This window comes from Stegodyphus dumicola, chromosome 3 (assembly GCF_044657685.1).
Source record: "Stegodyphus dumicola isolate Sdum_Otavi_A_Nest chromosome 3, ASM4465768v1".
Taxonomy (NCBI): domain Eukaryota; kingdom Metazoa; phylum Arthropoda; class Arachnida; order Araneae; family Eresidae; genus Stegodyphus; species Stegodyphus dumicola.
In genome coordinates, this window is record NC_140770.1 from 115,840,137 (window position 1) to 115,858,083 (window position 17,947).

General features: G+C 31.3%; 1 protein-coding gene across 4 annotated transcripts in view; it reads left to right on the plus strand.

Moving 5' to 3' along the window:
* Positions 1-17,947, plus strand: part of LOC118187202 (uncharacterized) — a 129,297-nt gene that overhangs the window by 36,716 nt on the left and 74,634 nt on the right. For 2 of the 4 annotated variants that reach the window (XM_085813212.1, XM_035357392.2), the window contains exon 1: positions 13,124-13,164. The exons of the other annotated variants lie outside the window; for them this stretch is intronic. In XM_085813212.1, coding sequence (XP_085669338.1) covers positions 13,156-13,164 — 9 coding nt within the window. In that variant the 5' untranslated portion in view covers positions 13,124-13,155. Of the gene's footprint in view, positions 1-13,123; positions 13,165-17,947 lie in introns of those variants that run through there. 4 annotated transcript variants of the gene reach the window in all.

Here is a 17,947-nt window from a genome sequence, read left to right on the forward strand (position 1 = left end):
TTTTTTAAAGAGTAACTTTGCACTTTGTCGTTCCACTTCATGATAACATACTGGAATGCCGAAAAGGTACCATAAAATGTGCAACGACCTAAGCCACGACGGTTGTTCATTTGATAGTGTCAAGAATCTTTTTCTTAAAGGCTCTTCGTTTTTGTCTCTATTTTGCAGCTCGATTTCCCTGTTGTTTTTGCTTTATAAATTTCTCATTTCTTTCAAAATAGAAATTTCTGGAAAATTAGGAATACGATACTAAGACGTAATTATTCTCTCAGCCTTATCTTATAGCAATTGTTAAGGTTATTCGATGTTGTTTAAGGATTATTGGATGACTGCTGATTTAAAACAAAATTAGAACAATAAATAGTATGTATTTTATGTACTACATGGTATTCATTTTATTTAAAGCATTTCTTGCTTAAAACGATTGTTGATTCTACTAATAAATGTGCATGCCAGTTTCATTATTAAATATTCAGCTATTCAGATGGATTATTTAGCAAAGTACTGAGAGCTTATAAATATATGATTTAATATAACCTGTAGTGCTCTACTTTAATTTTACCTTTGACGTATATTTAATTTCAACAGGCTATCAATCATTCCGTGAAAGATGAATAAATGTACATAAGACTGAATAGCCTAAACATATAAAATTTAGCTTGCATTTTCATGTTTCAAAAAATAAAAAATCTTTATTTTCCTGCTCTCCCCCCCCACCGTTAGTTTGTTTCTAGATTGATAATTAAGTAGAGTTTTCAAATGTCTTGTAAATCGGAATATTGAATCACCATTTGAATATTTTTGTTTAATTTCAGTAAATTTAAAAAAACAAGAAATTACATACTACATACCAAAAATTATGTATCGTATGATTACTTTAGATTTCTATGATATGATTACTTTTCCAGTTATGATTCACTTTAGAAATTGTGGATTAAATTAAAAAACATCTGTTAAAAGCATATCAATTGACCAGAGTTGGCGTCAGACCTGCTGCAACCCGTGCGTCCCCACTGGAAGGCAAAATTTAAAGAAAAGTTGTTTGGATGAAAAAGCAATAGGGAAGAAAAAGAAAAGAAAAGAAAACATAGCAATATTATTTCATCGTAAATTAATGCCATGCAAGACTTGTTTAATGAAGAAAAGATTTAATTATCCCTGATGAAACTGTGCATTAATTTAAGATAGCTTACGCACGTATCTTGCAACAAATGTTTCTCTCAAATGGCAATTCCTTACGTTTTGCCAGGGTACGAAGTGAAAACTGTAAGCGCTTCGAAGACATTTCCTTAAGGGTAGAGAAAAGAAAGAAATTTACAATATTAGCATAACCTTAGATCAAAGAGGTACAAATACCTTATTACTTCTCAATGAAATACTGAAAATTAAATAAACAAATAACGATTTATGTGCGGAGGAGCACGTAAAGCCAACATTCAAATACTCAGATGCAATCAGAAGCACTTACAATCTGATTTAAAATTCTCAGTTTCTGTTAATTTGTAATTTTTGCAACCAAAAGAAGTTATAAACTATTACTATTTCGATAATTTCTTCTTTTGAATAAATAAATAAGTAAATAAAAATTATCACAAGAATTTCACAGCCGCCATTCAAGCTGCAAAAATTATCTTGTGATATAATATTAGTTTCGACTTTTAAAGCATGTTTCAAGATTTAAAGGAATGTATTTGTAATGAAAAATAGTTTTGCCTCAGATTCTTTGATATCAGAATATGTGAAATATGAAATGATTCAATAAAATTATTTCATACTGTTATAAAATTACCTCTGTGGAATTTTAATAAATGCTTAGGAAAACATATGGAGTTTATGAGTTTTAAAGTTAATGGAAAATAATATCATATAACTTCAAAATACGTATGAAAAGAAATATATGAAAAATATATACGAAAACATTTACTGAAAAGAAAAAGAATTACAGCTGTTTCATACCAGCAATACGCCATTTTCAAGCATGGTCGTGTAATACCGTTTATACCAGAACATGCTTGAAAATGACATACGTTTATGTTATCATATTTTATGACGAAACTTAATTTTGAAACATAATTTGTATCATTCGATACTATAGCACTAGTTTCTAATATTCTCATTAGCCATTTACAAAAAAATTAAAGAAATTTTTACAGGAATTGATAAAAGCTAGGTAATGTTTGAATAATAGTGTTATAAAGGAATTTTGATGCGAAGATTATCTCTAAATGAGTTTTAAAAAAATATAAAGAATTTTCTATGTGCAAGTATTTCAGATTAGAAATATATTTATATCGCTGAATATTTCATATTCACTAATATAAATTATTACTGCTTAGTAGTTGAAAAGGGTTTTATTAGAAGTGATACCTTTCATAGAATAATCTAAATCATTTTTTGAAAATACATTCGACGTCTTTTTAAAATGAGTTATTCGAAACGTTTGTAACCGCTTTAAATTGAATGACTACTCGGAACATAAATTTTTTGCTATTTTATGGGAAAATTGTACATAACGTAAGAAAGTGTAGAATTTTTTTAAAGTATGTATAATTTAATTTTCATTTAAAATAGTCTGCACAAAATCATAAATATATAACTGAATCAATAGCAAACAAGAAAATTATTTAATAAGGAATTTGTGGGAGCAGGGAAAAGTTGAAAACAAATGCTAGCCTTTATAAGCTAGAAGCTTTTATTTAATTCTCGTTTATATAAGTCTCTTTTTTTTTTTTTTTAACAAAAACGTTAAGAACTCGCACATTCTACTTTTCAAGTTACTTCAAAACATCTTTCAAAATATAACTTACCAGTATGGATTCACTCTTTTAAAATAATTCTACTTTAATTAAACTTAGGAGATAATATAATCAATTAATTAATATTGTTTAGGAAATAAATTACATATATATATATATAATGTCATAAGTAATAAAAAAGAATATGCGATATAATAAATTGCAAACTTTTAAATAATTGTATTTCTTAAATTTGCTACTAAAAACTGGCAACAGAAGAATTCTATCGTAATTACTTCTTTATTTTAACATAAAATGTATTTATTAAAAGCAATGAAATAATTCAAATATCATTATCAAATTTTATTTTTATTTAAATATTCCTCTATTTAAAAGGCTGTGGGAAATGTCGTTTTACTTCGTATGAAACTTCCAATGATTTGGCTGCTAGAGATGTTAGAGTGCTCTCTGTGAAAGAAATAAAGTGACTGCATCCGGAATAGTGCAGTTCACGTTGCAGTGCAAAGCGACTCAAAGTATTTTTTGACATACGGCAAGATGTCACCTTTTGAGCAAAGAAGCTTTGGTTTCTGTGATCAGAACCAGATTTGAATTGCACCACAACCAACTTACTTGTCGGACATCTGATCGTTTACCTGACCTCACTGTTCTCTCTTTTCAGTATGGTTCTAAAGGCCAAAGATTTCAGATAATTAAAGTCGCCTAAATCGATGATATGCCTAGTATATGACAGACACCAAAATAAGCATTTTAATGCTTCCCGATAAATGTTACTTCGAATGTGACTGGGTAGTAATTTTATATATTTCAAATATGACTACCTTTTAAACATTTTTCACGTATTTTTTTAACAAAGAAGTGGTCTGGATTTTGTTAGCATCTTAAGTTTTTCTCGTGAGTCTAAATAATCATCAGTTAGTGGAAAGATAAGCGTGAATAACGAGGGAAGAAAAAAGAAAAAGTAATATCTTAAAGATGTATGCGGAAACAGACAAGAGCAATTCAAAACAGATTAATGTATCATAAGCAATGAGAATGTATTCCGATATAAAAGAAATATTTTGTTCTCAGTTCCGAGAAAAATTATGTCCTTAATATGATTGCTAGTTTGCAGAGCTGTTCTTTTTAAGCATTGTTTTTTAAAAACAAAAATCACGTTCTGCTTCGTTAAATGGTGCAACTTTTGTTTTCGCAATAAGTATTTCGAGACATGAGTGTAATATTGTAGAAGATGAGTGTAGAAAAAAAAAAAAAAAAAAGAGATCTGAAATATTAGTTGCCTGATTGGCATAGTGCTGCAACAATAGTCGTTAATTCAGAGTTGATAAGTAGTTTCTCGTCTTTCGAGTTAAAGCTTAAACAACAGTTTGATTAATGTTATGGAGTCAAAAGGGCCTTTTCGAAGCAGAAAACATGAAAAATCATGTATGAGTTTGCCAGGAGTCAAACCATGGATTTGACGATAAATCGGCCTCAACAAGATTCATTTTTGTTCTATTTTTAGAACGGAAAGTTGGAAAAATAAACCATGGCTTCAGCAAGATTCGAGCAGCAGATATTTTATTTGCTAATTGGACGTATTAATTAATCATTGTTCACATGAAAGCACGCAAGTAGAAGTGCAGTTCAAAGTATTCGAATTAGCTGAAAGTGTCTCCGTTTTCTATTTTTAATTCTAGACGACTTTACTGAATTATAAATTATTAACAACACTATTTGAAGTGATACAACAGCATTTGTATTTTGTGGTTACCATTTACAAACATGGAATAATGACTTTCACTAAACATACACAATGGGAATATGAAAATAGTTTAATAAGTGAAAAGATTCGTTCTCTATATCGAATGTATTTTCATAATGTCATAAATTTAATTAAAAATACAAGTGGCTATTTACTATAATTAATATTTCTTTCTGTGTCTATTACCAAGTTATCACTTCGCATTAAACCTTGACTCTTAACATAAAACTCTTAACCAGAATTTTATGTACAGAAAAAGATCTAAACTCAGGTGGCTAAAATTTACTTTATTTAATGAACACGATATTTTAGTTTATTAAATCAACATTTATTTTAAATAAATTGATATTTTTGAAAAACAAAGGTTTATTTTTAATAACACGTCGTTTACCTATATGTTAAATCTTTCCTGTCCTTCTAGTTTCTGTCAGTTCCGTCAGAAATACAAAATAAGATAGTTTTAATAGCGAAGAAAAATGTTAACTTAACGAAAGAGAATTGGCAGCTTCGTCCAGGAGCTCTGTAACTCCTGGACGAAGTTACAGAGTTGTGCAAATTCTGTTTGTCGTTCTGTTGTGCATAATTGTTACAGCGTTTTGGCTTTTGACTTTGTTTGTAATTAATTTGTAGAGTCGCTAGGGCTTTTGATGTGAGAGACATGAAAAACGTGCAATGCCTTTGTTGGGACTCGAACCTGAAACTCTCATATACTTACCGAATGTGCTACTGTTACACTAAGAAGGCATGCTGGAAGGATGGAGGAAATACCTTATAAATTTTAGGAGTCATACTAAATAGAAACTATGTTTTTAATATCTAATTTTGCATTTATTACGTAAATAATTGAAACATTGTTAGATTTTTATCCCGCGAGAAATGCATATCAATTTTCGGTTGATACTTTAGCTTTATAACTTTAGGTCGAAGTACAAATAAAGTTTAATCGATTTTAGGTATGTTGTACTTACTTTGTGTTATTAGATTTAAGTTAAAGACAAGACTGAAAATTCAGCTAATGTTAAGATTTAGTGTAACTAGGGTTTAGTCTTATACAGTAAACTAAAATTTGTGGTTTATGTTCAAAAATGAAAACAGAAACGCAACTGCTACTTGCGCAGTAGTGACGCAAGCATCTACCTCTCAAGGTTACAGATATCCTTTATTATAATCTATATCTCAGGCTTATCTATGTCCTTCTTTATCCTTCATTATGAGCTTTAGAAATATCGCATCCTCTATATCTTGAACTTGTACTTTAACTAAAGGAAATTAGCTGTAAATTAAGTAACAATTTATCCTTTCGTATGCAATTAGCTATTACATTCACCAGTCAAACAATGTCGGCAGTAAAACTCACTCTAGGTGAATAAATTTATACCGCCAATCATAAATTCTCAGCTACTCTTACATAATTCTAATGTAAGCGATTGATACGAAAATGGAATTGAAAAGAAAAAGTTAATTAACAAGTAAAAAAATAATTTATACAAAGATGTACAAGGGCTTATGAGGATTTATGCTGATAAAATTAAATAATATGTTTATATTAGGCACTTTTGTCAAATTTAGAAATCATAGACGTAACTAACTCATGATGATCAGTTTTCGGCCCATTTTTATAAAAATGATATTGTGAATTAAACGGAGGATAAAACTCGTAGTTCTGAAATTATTAAATACTTATAAACTAGCAGGTAAATTAAATTTTAAAAATAATTTATTTAGCAGAGGGAAGATTTACCAAATGGACTTTGGAGACAACTTTTTTTATTACCGTGTAATGCTAATTTTTTTGCTAAAATATATGTCAAATAAAATAGATTATGAAAAACTGAAAACAAGAAAAAAAAATTTATTGCGCTTTACTGCGTTAATATTCTACAAAATTCCTAGGTGAATGACATAAAGAGACGCACACATAAAAACATATCTGTTTTAGTATTAAGAAGCTACATCATTTTCCTGTCATCTAAAAATATCGGTCGTTTCCTAACTAATTGGTATCAGAATTATATCAACAATAACAATGCTGATAACTCCATGTAAAAAATACGACATCATTTAATCTAAAGCTGACAACCATTCTGCAGTGCGATACAGTTGCTTATATTAGTTATTACATAATAAGAGTTTATATTATTTAATAATAGTTATAAGATTTCCCCAATTTATAAAGTGCAAAGGTATTCGCATTTTGCTTCCAAAAACATTGGAATATCTTCGTATGCCGCGTAATCGGTATAGTGTTTAGTGAAGCTGGGTCAGCCGTACCGATGGACCCGGCTTCGAATCCCAGAGAAGGCATGAAATACATAGTATCTGTTTGGTAGGCATGAAGGCACTCAAAATATACGGCGAGCCGAAGTCCTCTAGTATGGCTTGGTGGTAGGAAAAAGGTGTGGAAGATCCTTAAGCATGCCCCTCGAAGTAATGTCTTTCAGAAGTTGTGAGAAGGTGGGTAAAATCGTACTCTCACTTATATAGTATTCAAAGTTCATGCCAAAGACAGACGTACTCTTGCATTCTCTTCCATACCTACCCTCAAATAAAGGCCTAATATGCGACGCACGTATCTTCTTATTTTTCATCATCGTTATTTTGCGTCACGTTACCTTATGCTACGGACGTATTTATTACTCGTGCGACTTGCCAAGTATTGCCTTTGCTACAATGCACAACCCCTCCGCGATATTACAATTTGGTAGTTCACAGAGATTTTTGCTTTTCCGCATTCCATAAGCTTTTTAATTTATTTTTTTAACTAAAACAGTTTAATTAACTGAGCGATTTAAAGAAATATGCATACTTCTGAATAATTTTTATCTTTATTTCCCTTTGGGGCAAAAAAATAGCTCTAGCAGAATATTTTCTCAAGTTGTGGACTGTTATATTATGCTATGCTATGCTGTCCTTCATTTATGATTCACGGAACTTTCTGAGTGTTGCTATTGCGCGAAAGTAAGGTCTTTAATTTAGTTCCACGTGTCTAACTGAATAGTTAATTTTCAGGGTGTTGCCATTTGATGTAGCATAAGATATCTGACAAGTCTTTCAAATTATAACTACTTAACAAGATGGATGACTATAAATGAAATTTTAAATATCACATTACTTACAATTAATTTATATTAAGATTATTCAAACTGTAATCACACAAAAGCTTCACACAAATCACAATTAAAGGCAAAATTTTAAGACTTAAAATTGGTTAGCGGCTTAAATTCCAAGCAAATATATTAATAACTTGCTTCCCATTTCCTTTCTCAATTTTCTTTCTTTCATCTTAATTAGCTAATTATATTTATAAATACTGTGTCTATTTAAGAAAATAAAAATGATTCTCATTATTTAATAACCATTGTAAAATAAATCTTTTTTTTTTTTCATATTCTCCACTTTTAAATCGTATTAGCCTTCTATTTGAGGGAGCTATTTTTATCATTTTCTCCAATTTCCCAACTTTAAAATCTTACAGTGGCTTATATTCTAAGTAATCCGGTAGCTCAAAAAAAATTTTTTTAATTATATACATTAACTGGGTATAGAATAATCTTTTGCGCTCTAGCTAACAATATATTTTTATTTATGAAAATTAATTTTTTCGTTTCAGACATAAAATCTAGAATCACTGCATTATACTATCTATATATTGGTAGTCGATCCCATCCTTTATGCTCTCTCATAATATAATTTGTTTTAAATGTGGTATTGAATGCATTTAAATTTAAGACCACGATGTCTGACTTCCCGTTGTCCCCGACGGAGCTCTCTCATCCAGGTGCTTCCGAGACATACGTCACGGTTAGCGTCGCCAATGAAAAGGCGATCGTGAAAGCGGCAACAGAAGCGGGAAAGTAAGCGTGTCAGTGACAGATGAAGCGGTCCCTTCAAATCAGGAAACAGCTGGTAAATGGAAAAGACATTTGTGCCGGCAAATTTCCATTCATAAATTCAACGAAAACTTTCAGTTTTAGAGTTTTTGTTTCGTTTTTCCGAACAAATGTTTCCTCTCGAAGGGAATAATAAGAAAATGTGGAACAAAATATTCTGTCCGCAGATGTATAGAAAACGAGGTATAAGATGCTAATGATATAGTTATAGAACAAGGGCTACTTAATGTTATTTATGAACCAGAGGAAATAATTTGTTTTTAATTTCAAAATGCATTTTTCCCCTACTTTTCAAAATGCAGTTTGCTTAAGCTATAGATTTTATTGCATTTTTTTAAAGGGGTGAAAAAAGGAAAATTTTAATTCTGGGCTCCTTGGAAATTTGAAGATATAGAATTTAGGTATAAATTTCTCTTCCATAAGAAAGAAAACTTTTATCTTAAATTCTATTAATAAATCGTTAATAAATAATTTCCATTAATTAAATATATTTTTTTTATTTAACTTTTAAAAAATTTTAATGGTACGCTCTTTTATGCATTAGACCAGAATTTCTCGAACTTTCTTCAAGTGAGGGCTATTTTTGAAAATTAGAATGTTCGACGAACCACTTTATTCTTATCCTGTTCGAGAGCAATTAAACCTATGTGTTACGGCCAATATCCTTATATTTCTAAAATACAATTGATTAAAATTAATTTAGTGTTATATCGATGTTATGTAAATACGTTAACAAAAGTAGCTTCAGATTCGCTTACAGGTTGAATAATTACAGTTTACAGAATAATTACAGTTTGAATAATTTTTATCTCATAAACTAAAAGTTAAATAATAGTGTTACTCACTTTAATGTGATGAATGACTTGCCTATTCTTGCTATAGCTCTTCTATATTCGGATATATGCTGGTAAACTTAAGTCTGCATACAAGTCAATTTCCGTACTTTGGTTTTATTTGAGTTCGTGATGAATATCCTTTTTCACACAGATATGTAGAAGCAAACTAAATTATGATTTTTAAGCATTTTTAATTATTAACATTTAATTATTAACATTTGTACAGTTCGCTATATTTCGTTTTCCTTAATAATGGGACCAGCAGTGATAAGTGTGTTGACAAACCATGCAAGAAGCAGTACAATTATAGTGCTTTAATTCCTTCTTTTGTTGCTGCGACTAGAGTTCGAAATTCACAGATAGAGTAATGTGGTGATAAATTTCATAACATGATAAATTTCACATGTCAGGTGATAAATTTCATAAGATGTCGGCTTTGGGAGAAAAAGTTAAAGATGATTCTATGTGCAGTTTTCAGACTCTAAGATTTTCAGCTGCTGTGTAGAATACACAATTAATTTGAAATTAATTTTTGCCTTTTTTCAAAATCTAGGAGAGCCACAAAGGCAGGCTTCGAAGATTATAATCTGAGAATTGTATTAGTCTAAACCAGAATAATATCATATCAGTTTGACTAACATTAATTTAAAAATTATTGTTCATTTCATTTTTACTTAGTGAAATTAATTAAAATGTTCTACATTTCAAATTCCACATAACGAAAACTTTGTAAGGAAAACACATAATTCGGGTTTCGAACAAAATTATTATACAAATACTGGAAAATCTTTGTGAAGGAAATAAATAAATAAAACCCCTCTAATTGCAAAAATATTCGAAGTTAAATATTTTAATTTGTTTTCCCTCCAAAATTATCTTCTTATTTATTAAGTGCATACCAGAGATGTTCATTATTTTCGGCTAACGGAGTTCTTGAGCTTTCAAAATAGAAATTTTTTTTGCGGTCTGAGAGAAGTATTTGTTGCATGTCTCGTGTGCAGGCGATTCAGCGAAAGGAATGCTCATTTATGTCTTTGAAAAATAATTATGCTGTGAGATCGAATTTTAATTAGAAAGCGTATCGTAAATCATTAGCTAAAATGGTACTCTGTCAAATTACACCAAGACGAAATAGCTCTGCAGGTCCGGTGCTTGCTAGGTGTTCAAACCGACTCTCTTTCTGATAGTCCCGAAAAAATAGCCCAAGACTAGACAGATTTTATCTAAAACAGCCCGACTAAAGTGCCCAAATTCAGAATCTGAATATTGACTAAAAATCATATTTTAAGAAATATATTACTACAGTAAGACCCCGCTTAACGCTGTTTCGTTTAGCGTTGTTTCGGTTTAGCGCTCTTTTATTTCAACCAGGGGATTCTCCGAAATTGTGCGCAGCGCTAGGTTTCCAAATAACATATCCGAAACAGTGTAGTTGTGTTTCTTGCTTGGTGGACTCATTTCTATCATTTGAAACATTTGTTGACATTATTGTAAGTTTAAATTTGTATAATACTATAACGATTAATACAGTGACAAATATTATGATCTTTAGTTTTTATCATGGGTGATAATAAAAAACAAGAAAAGAAAGCAACCAGAAAAAGCATTTCACTGGAAACTCAAATCCAAGTGATTAGAAGATTAGATTCTGGTGAACGTCAATCTCAAATTAGTGCTGCATTGATTTTGGCAACTTCAACAATAAGGACAATTCTTAAGAATAAAGAAAAAATACTGTCATCGGCAACTGCAACTACGTCAAGCTCTGCAACTAGAATTACCCGTTCTAGAAATAACATTATAGAGGAAATGGAAAAACGACTGTCTATATGGATTGACGACGAAATTGAACGCAATATGCCATTAAGCCAATCTATCATAATGCCTTCTTAACAAAAAGGCAGAAAATTGGAAACCCAGAATAGACTGAATGATCTGACTGAGAATTTTATTTGTTTTTAAAAGTATATGCGTTTATATTGTTTTTATTTTTGTAAGAAATAAATTTTTGATTTTATTTTTATTAAAAAAACATTATTAAATTTAATGCCTAACCATTTTTTATCCGTCTTCCCCTAACCCCATTATTTACATGTTAAGATAGCCTCGCTTAGCGCTGTTTCGCATTACACTCTACTTCGATGGAACGTATCCCCCGCGTTAAGCGGGTTCTTACTGTATATGAATGCACAAATCTTGCATTTCAGTATTATTATGAAACAGTAAGAAGAAAGTCCGTATGTTCCATGTTTGCATAATTTTCCACTAATGCTTCCAGGCGTCGCTTTTTTCTTTCATCTGGGTTACGAATACCTGCGAAAATGACGGTTACGTGAATTTCCAGCATATCTTAGACCTTCTAGAAATGGTCGATGAGTTTGCGGACGGATGGATGATGGCAATCGACATTTTGTTGGAATGTGGTATGTCACTCTACAATCGAATTGTTTGTCCTCGGAAGACCATTGAGAAGAGCGGCTGCGACAATTTTATAATATCTGGCGTAGACCGTCTATCTGGCATAGACTTATCACGTGTAATAGCAATTATTTTCTCTTTTAAATAATAATCTGTCATTAATCTGCTGTTGGGTAAAAGCTGTAAATATTTTCGTGTATTATTACACAAAAATAATTTACTCTTGAAAGCCATTCATCGGGGCTCTTTTGGCACGGGCTGTTAAGTTTTGGACTGCTTTGCCAGTTTTATTTGGACTATTTTGAAAGTTCACGGATGAAAATTGTAAACAGAATTTACTCTGAAATCTGCCTTTTTTTAGTCTTAGGATATTTTACACTTAAATATAAATTTTTACTTTTGAAACTTTAATTGCAAACAGCAAATTGCTAGACTGCTTTCAAAATTTTTCGTATTATTAAGTACTGCATTTGAAACTATATTTTTAACTTTTACGTTAGCAACCTCGTCTTATTATAATATTAAGCATTGCAATATAGTGAAAAATAAGGTAATCTTAGGATTTCTTCCCCTCCCACAGATTTTTTTAATGGCGGGGTGCTTTATTTGTTGTTGCTGTCTTGTCCATATTACATGGAACAATGGTCGCCACAGCCTACTCCGAAGAGAGCTTGGACTTGCATTTTCCACCCCAATTTTCAGAGAGAGCACCCAGGGAAAAATCCGGGGGTCTCCCAACCAATCCACACGAGAGGACTTTCGGCTCGCCGCATATTTAGAACGCCGCCATGCCGTACGGATACTATACATTTACAAACATCCATGTCTTCTTCGGGATTTGAATCCGGACCCATCGGTACCGTAGTAGGCTCTCCTAACCACTATACCGTCTGGGCAATAAGGGCGCTTTCTTAAATAGTGCCACTACAAGGGCAGGAAATGGTGGCCATTTCATTATGGAAGCACCTAATAGGTGAGCACCGTTGCCTCTTACAAAGGGACGAACAGTTACAACCATGCCTTCTCCAGGATTCGAACCCGGGCCTATCGCTACGGCCGTCAGGGTCACTAACCACCGGCTGGGAGCCCCCTCAACACACAGCCACAGATATAAATCACGTTATTTTTAACCTCATCATATTGTAACATTCTCGTAGAATAGTAAGCGTTAGTAATTTTTCTCATAGAATAGCAATATAACAGTTAGAATGGAAACTCATATAATAGTGTTCGCTGAAATTTGTTCTAAAATAATAAATTAACTAAATTTAAAGTAATATTGTCAATTAAATTTGAAGTGCTATAACGAATCGATAATAAAATTCAATATAAAAACCCTTCTTCTCCCAAATTCCTTTCTTCTTTTTCATAATCATCTATCTTCCTATATTTAATGATTTTGCTCATGATTGACAGATGTCGAATTTCTATCTCATCCACTTCCTTCTCCCCAGATTTTCTCTTTACGATTTCCGGCGCTGGAACGTACTGGTACTTTCGTGTTTTCTCTCATGCGTAACGTAAGTAAAAGCCCGTTTCTCTCGGAGAGTCTCTCCTTTGTAGTGTTCTCTTCATATGACCCAAAATACGTTGCGCGAGTATATTACTTATTCCGTACAAATAAGCTAATTAACAATCAGAACAATAAAAGATCCTTAGTGGCTTAACTGTGTAAATATGTTCATGAGCATTGTTTTCCAGATTATACTCTTATTCTCTTATTCTTTACAATATGTCCTCCTCATATTTTCTTTAATTGTCTAAGAATTCAACTTATAACCTGAATGTTATGAAATGAACGATAAGCAAACCATTTTTCAAATTATGTTGACAATATACTGTGTAAATACAGAATTTTATAATTGGATGTGAAATGCTGTGGCATTTACAAAGTTACATTACATTGCTCTAAGCTCAAATATTCCTAAATTCTACTAATGAACTTTCAGTTACGCTACCTTTAATTTATAGAATTTTAAGATTTAGTATTATATTGAAATATAAAATTTCCTGCCTTAAATAACGGTTAGAACGTTTTCAAACCTATCAAAAATTCGATAATTTTCAACTTTTCATTTGAACTAATAGATCTGATAAGCACATACACACTGAGTTAAAATTAAATTAATCACGCATTAAATAAAATCTTAAGCATGTAAGGTAATAATCATTGCATTTTGAATCATTTGACGCAATCTAATAGTGCAACTGTGACTTCAAAACAATGTCAGAGTTCTTTCTTTATCTCAAAAGTATCTAGTTAATATGTATTCGTAGCTTTTAATTAGGCAGTATTCTAAATGCATGTAATATCTCATTAAAAAGTAATTATTATTTTAAATAAACTAAAATTGCTCTTAATGATGATTTCAAAATGATATCAGATCATTCAGGAAAATCTAATTAATATTCTTTCATTTAGTTATGTAATGTATTCATTTAGTTATGTAATGTATATTTCATTTAGTTATGTAATGAGAATGTGTATAGCAAGAGTAGTTATGTAATACTCTTGCTATACACATTCTCATAAAGAAATGATTGTTTTAATTCTTGTGGAAAATCCAGTTTAAGTTGCCTAGAATAGTCAGAAATGACAATTAATTGTTAATGCAGTTTCCAGCTTAACAAATGAAAGGTTACTCATTTCATTTTTATAACATAATCCTGTTTAATTATTTAAATATAATAATCCATAAAATTTTTTTCAAGAAAAACACGTTTTTGGTAAATAGAATAACATTTTTGTTGAATAAACTTCTAGACTCTAATAGCCCATGGAAAACATGTCTTTTTCCTTTATTGTTAATGACTGTGCAAATACTTATTAATTTACCTTCGAATTCAATTATCAAACTGAAACCTGTACAGTTTGTTTTAATACCAACGTAAAAGTTTTAGCGGCTAATTTGGTTATAAATCGGAAATATCAATGCAGAATTAAATGTCTTGTATTTCAACTGAAAATGAATTGAGTTTATTCATTTTAGCAGTTTCATAATCATTTTTATTTTAATTTTGCATAATGAAGGTTTATAAAAAAGATAGATGCTTAATAACTTGTTAATAATTAGTTTTAAGCGTCTAAAACTCTGCTGAACTCTCTACGTTAATGTTCTATGAAGAAAGCAAGTAATCCACATGAATTGTTTTGAAACCGCTGGTTTGAATTATTAATGAAAAGAAATTATATCTATGAGTTTCGAATGCATAAAAGAATTTCAGTTTAATTTAAAATTTAAAAAAAGGGGGGAAGAAAGAAAGGAGAATTCTGAAACATGTTTCAGGAGTTTAGCGTTGCTTTACACATTTAGAACAATACTTTTAGAAGAAAGGCTTGCAGTCTGACTTAGGGGTGCAATTTATCGATGGCACATTAATAGTTGATCATTTTGGTTACAGAGGTGCCAAGAAGGGCACAGCTCTACACCCTGGCGTTGGAGTATTTTTGTGATAGCTTTAATGCGCTAGTGAATCTTGCGCTACTGATTCAAAGAATTTCTTAAATTCAGGACCAGTCTCTGTTGGATGCCTCATATTGTTGTTCTCTGTTAGAGAGCACTGGAACACGTAGTAATCTGTATCGTCATTTTCCCCACACACACCCATATCTGTAGATGCATGTTTCATTTATAGAAGTAGTGGGGAAGAGGGCATGTCCGGAAATATACCGGGAGAGACGATTGAATTTTCATCAGTTTTCGGTAGAAAGCTGAAGTTTCGACGTCTTTGGTATTCTTTCTCCCTTTGACTTTGCTATTTGTAATGTGTGCAAGATTCTTAGACTTTGCTTTATGGTTCTGAAACTTTTCTTTGGCTAGGACATCGGCTCGTTCATTACCTTAATTGTTGTGGCCTCTCGTCCACGTAATGAATGAATGAAGTTTCAGAATTTTTTCACTAATGCCGAGTTAGCTTATTGGTTCTTGATTATATAAATTGCTGACTGTGACTTGATTGAGTCCGTGAAATTGAGTCCGTGATGATGTGAATGGTGACTGTTGCTTAAGTAAAAAAACCAGGTCCATAAAACTGAGATGATACTTTTGAAACACCATTATTTATTTTTCACACCTTTCTTTTTGCTACAAATTTTTAAATGAAACTGTTTTTAAAACTGAAAAGAAAACGTAAACGTTATACATTAGCACATGCCCTTCTTATAAAGGACGAATGGATTCTGTTTGCCACAGTGACCGTCGGGAGTTTAAGGACAGATGTTATGCTAGAAAGGACTGCTGTTAGCCCGGTCTGGTATACGCTGTTATTTTAACGGAGTTAGCCTTGCCATGATGAATTATGGCCTGAAGTTGATGTAATGATGACGCCGCATCCGATGTTTTCCTCAATTTTCGAATTATCGGTGAATAGAATACATTACACACGGAGAAAGTTAGAAAATTCTCATGCAGCCAGACCATTCTCCGGAATTCAAACCCGGGTCGAACTACCAGCGTTGAACAACGTTACCGCTCGAACGCTGGCGATGTGATCTCATCCATTAGTAAAATTGAAAATCCTTGATTTGGATCGGGAGGAAGGGTAGAAATGATTTCTCATATTTTTATTCTCCTAAATATGCATATAAAAAATCTCTGCCGAACTAAAATGTAGCAACCGAACTAAAATACGATGAACAATAATTTGTTATCGCCTGTATTTGGTCGACTAAGGCTCGTGCCTTTTGAGTAAGAAAGAATACAAGAAATTATCGTATTCTTCTGAGCGTGATTTCATGGTGTAAGTGCATGCCTAGCTAATAAAGCGAAAGAAACATGGTTCTAACTACGCACAGCTGATTCCTCGCGATTCTCTTCTCCGAAAATTTCATATTCAAAAAATAATGTTTACAAAGAAAGAGCATTTTCTTGTTATTTTATTTTGGTAACTCTCTTTTCTCAAGTACAGCGCACTAACTACTATAATGAAAAAATAATAAGAATAGATGAATCAAATCTGCTATAAGAACTATTGGCGATTTCTAATGAATAATTCTAACTTATAAGCGAATTCAGTTGCTAATAAAATTATAGAGGTTGATGAAAAGATGGAGAAATCGTAATTTATGCCCAATCCATTATGTGAGGGCAAAACGCAAACTGGCATACTCCATGAAATATAGAATGGCAAAATACACCTCGTAACAGTTTCAGTTTCAAAAAAAATATATAAAACCTGATTTTCATATCTAACAGTGTAAAATATACCAACTGAAACTCAGCACAATTTTTTAGCACAATATTTCTTTACTTTTCGTGAATTAGATGTCTGAAAATGCACCATGTGATGATTTCAATATATTGTTTTACAAAGAATGAAATCTGTTTCATATCTAACATTGTAAAATACATTAACTGAAATTCAAAACGGCTTCTTTGTAATGTCACCACAACTCGCTCATAATCCTTACGAATTGGCTGCCAAGTACACCAAGCGATAGTCCTAGTATAAAAAATAAATAAAATCAATTTCATATCTAGCTGTGTAAAATATACGAACTTACATCTTTACATACGAGACATACAATCTTTGCAATACTACTTTTCGCTATTTTTAATGTATGAAATGGCTGTAAAATACATCACGTAACAGTTTGAGAGGGGAAAAAACTGAGTTTCACATCTAATAGGTAAAATAAACTAACTAAAACTGAAGGCAATTTCTTATCAATATTTAACCTATTTCACGACTTTTAGTGCATGAATTAGTTTTAACAAAAACCATAATTTTTAACATCCATTTTATTCAGTTATGAAATACTTTCCAATTGATTGTATATACTCTTCTGAAGTTTTAAATTTGCTGTTATGTTTTTTTAGAAGAATGGCTAAGAACAATAATTTTCATTATCAGACTACATAAATATTTTTCAGAAGGAAACTTTTGAAAAAGAACTCGCTTATTGTTGTGGTTCCATTTTCAAATTATGAATATTATGCTGATAGAAAAAAAAATTATACTAGTAGCATCTGCTGTTTTTAACCGCAAATTGCTTAAGCCTTATTACTCGCTCAATTACATCAGTAAATTGTAGTTATAGAGTTACACAATATTCCTTCAGAACATTTTCCTGAACTTCAACAGTCATTTCCAAAAATAGAAGCAAGTTCATGATATAAAGGAAACCGATATTCTCCAGCCTCTGGGAATCTTACCCATGAAAACATTTCAACAAAATCACGCGATTTATTAATATAGGCGAGATATTTAATAACACATATTTACTATTTTAGTAGCTAATTAAGATACATATAAGATATTTGGTAAGCATATGTAATAAGTAACATTTAAGTTTTACTTAGT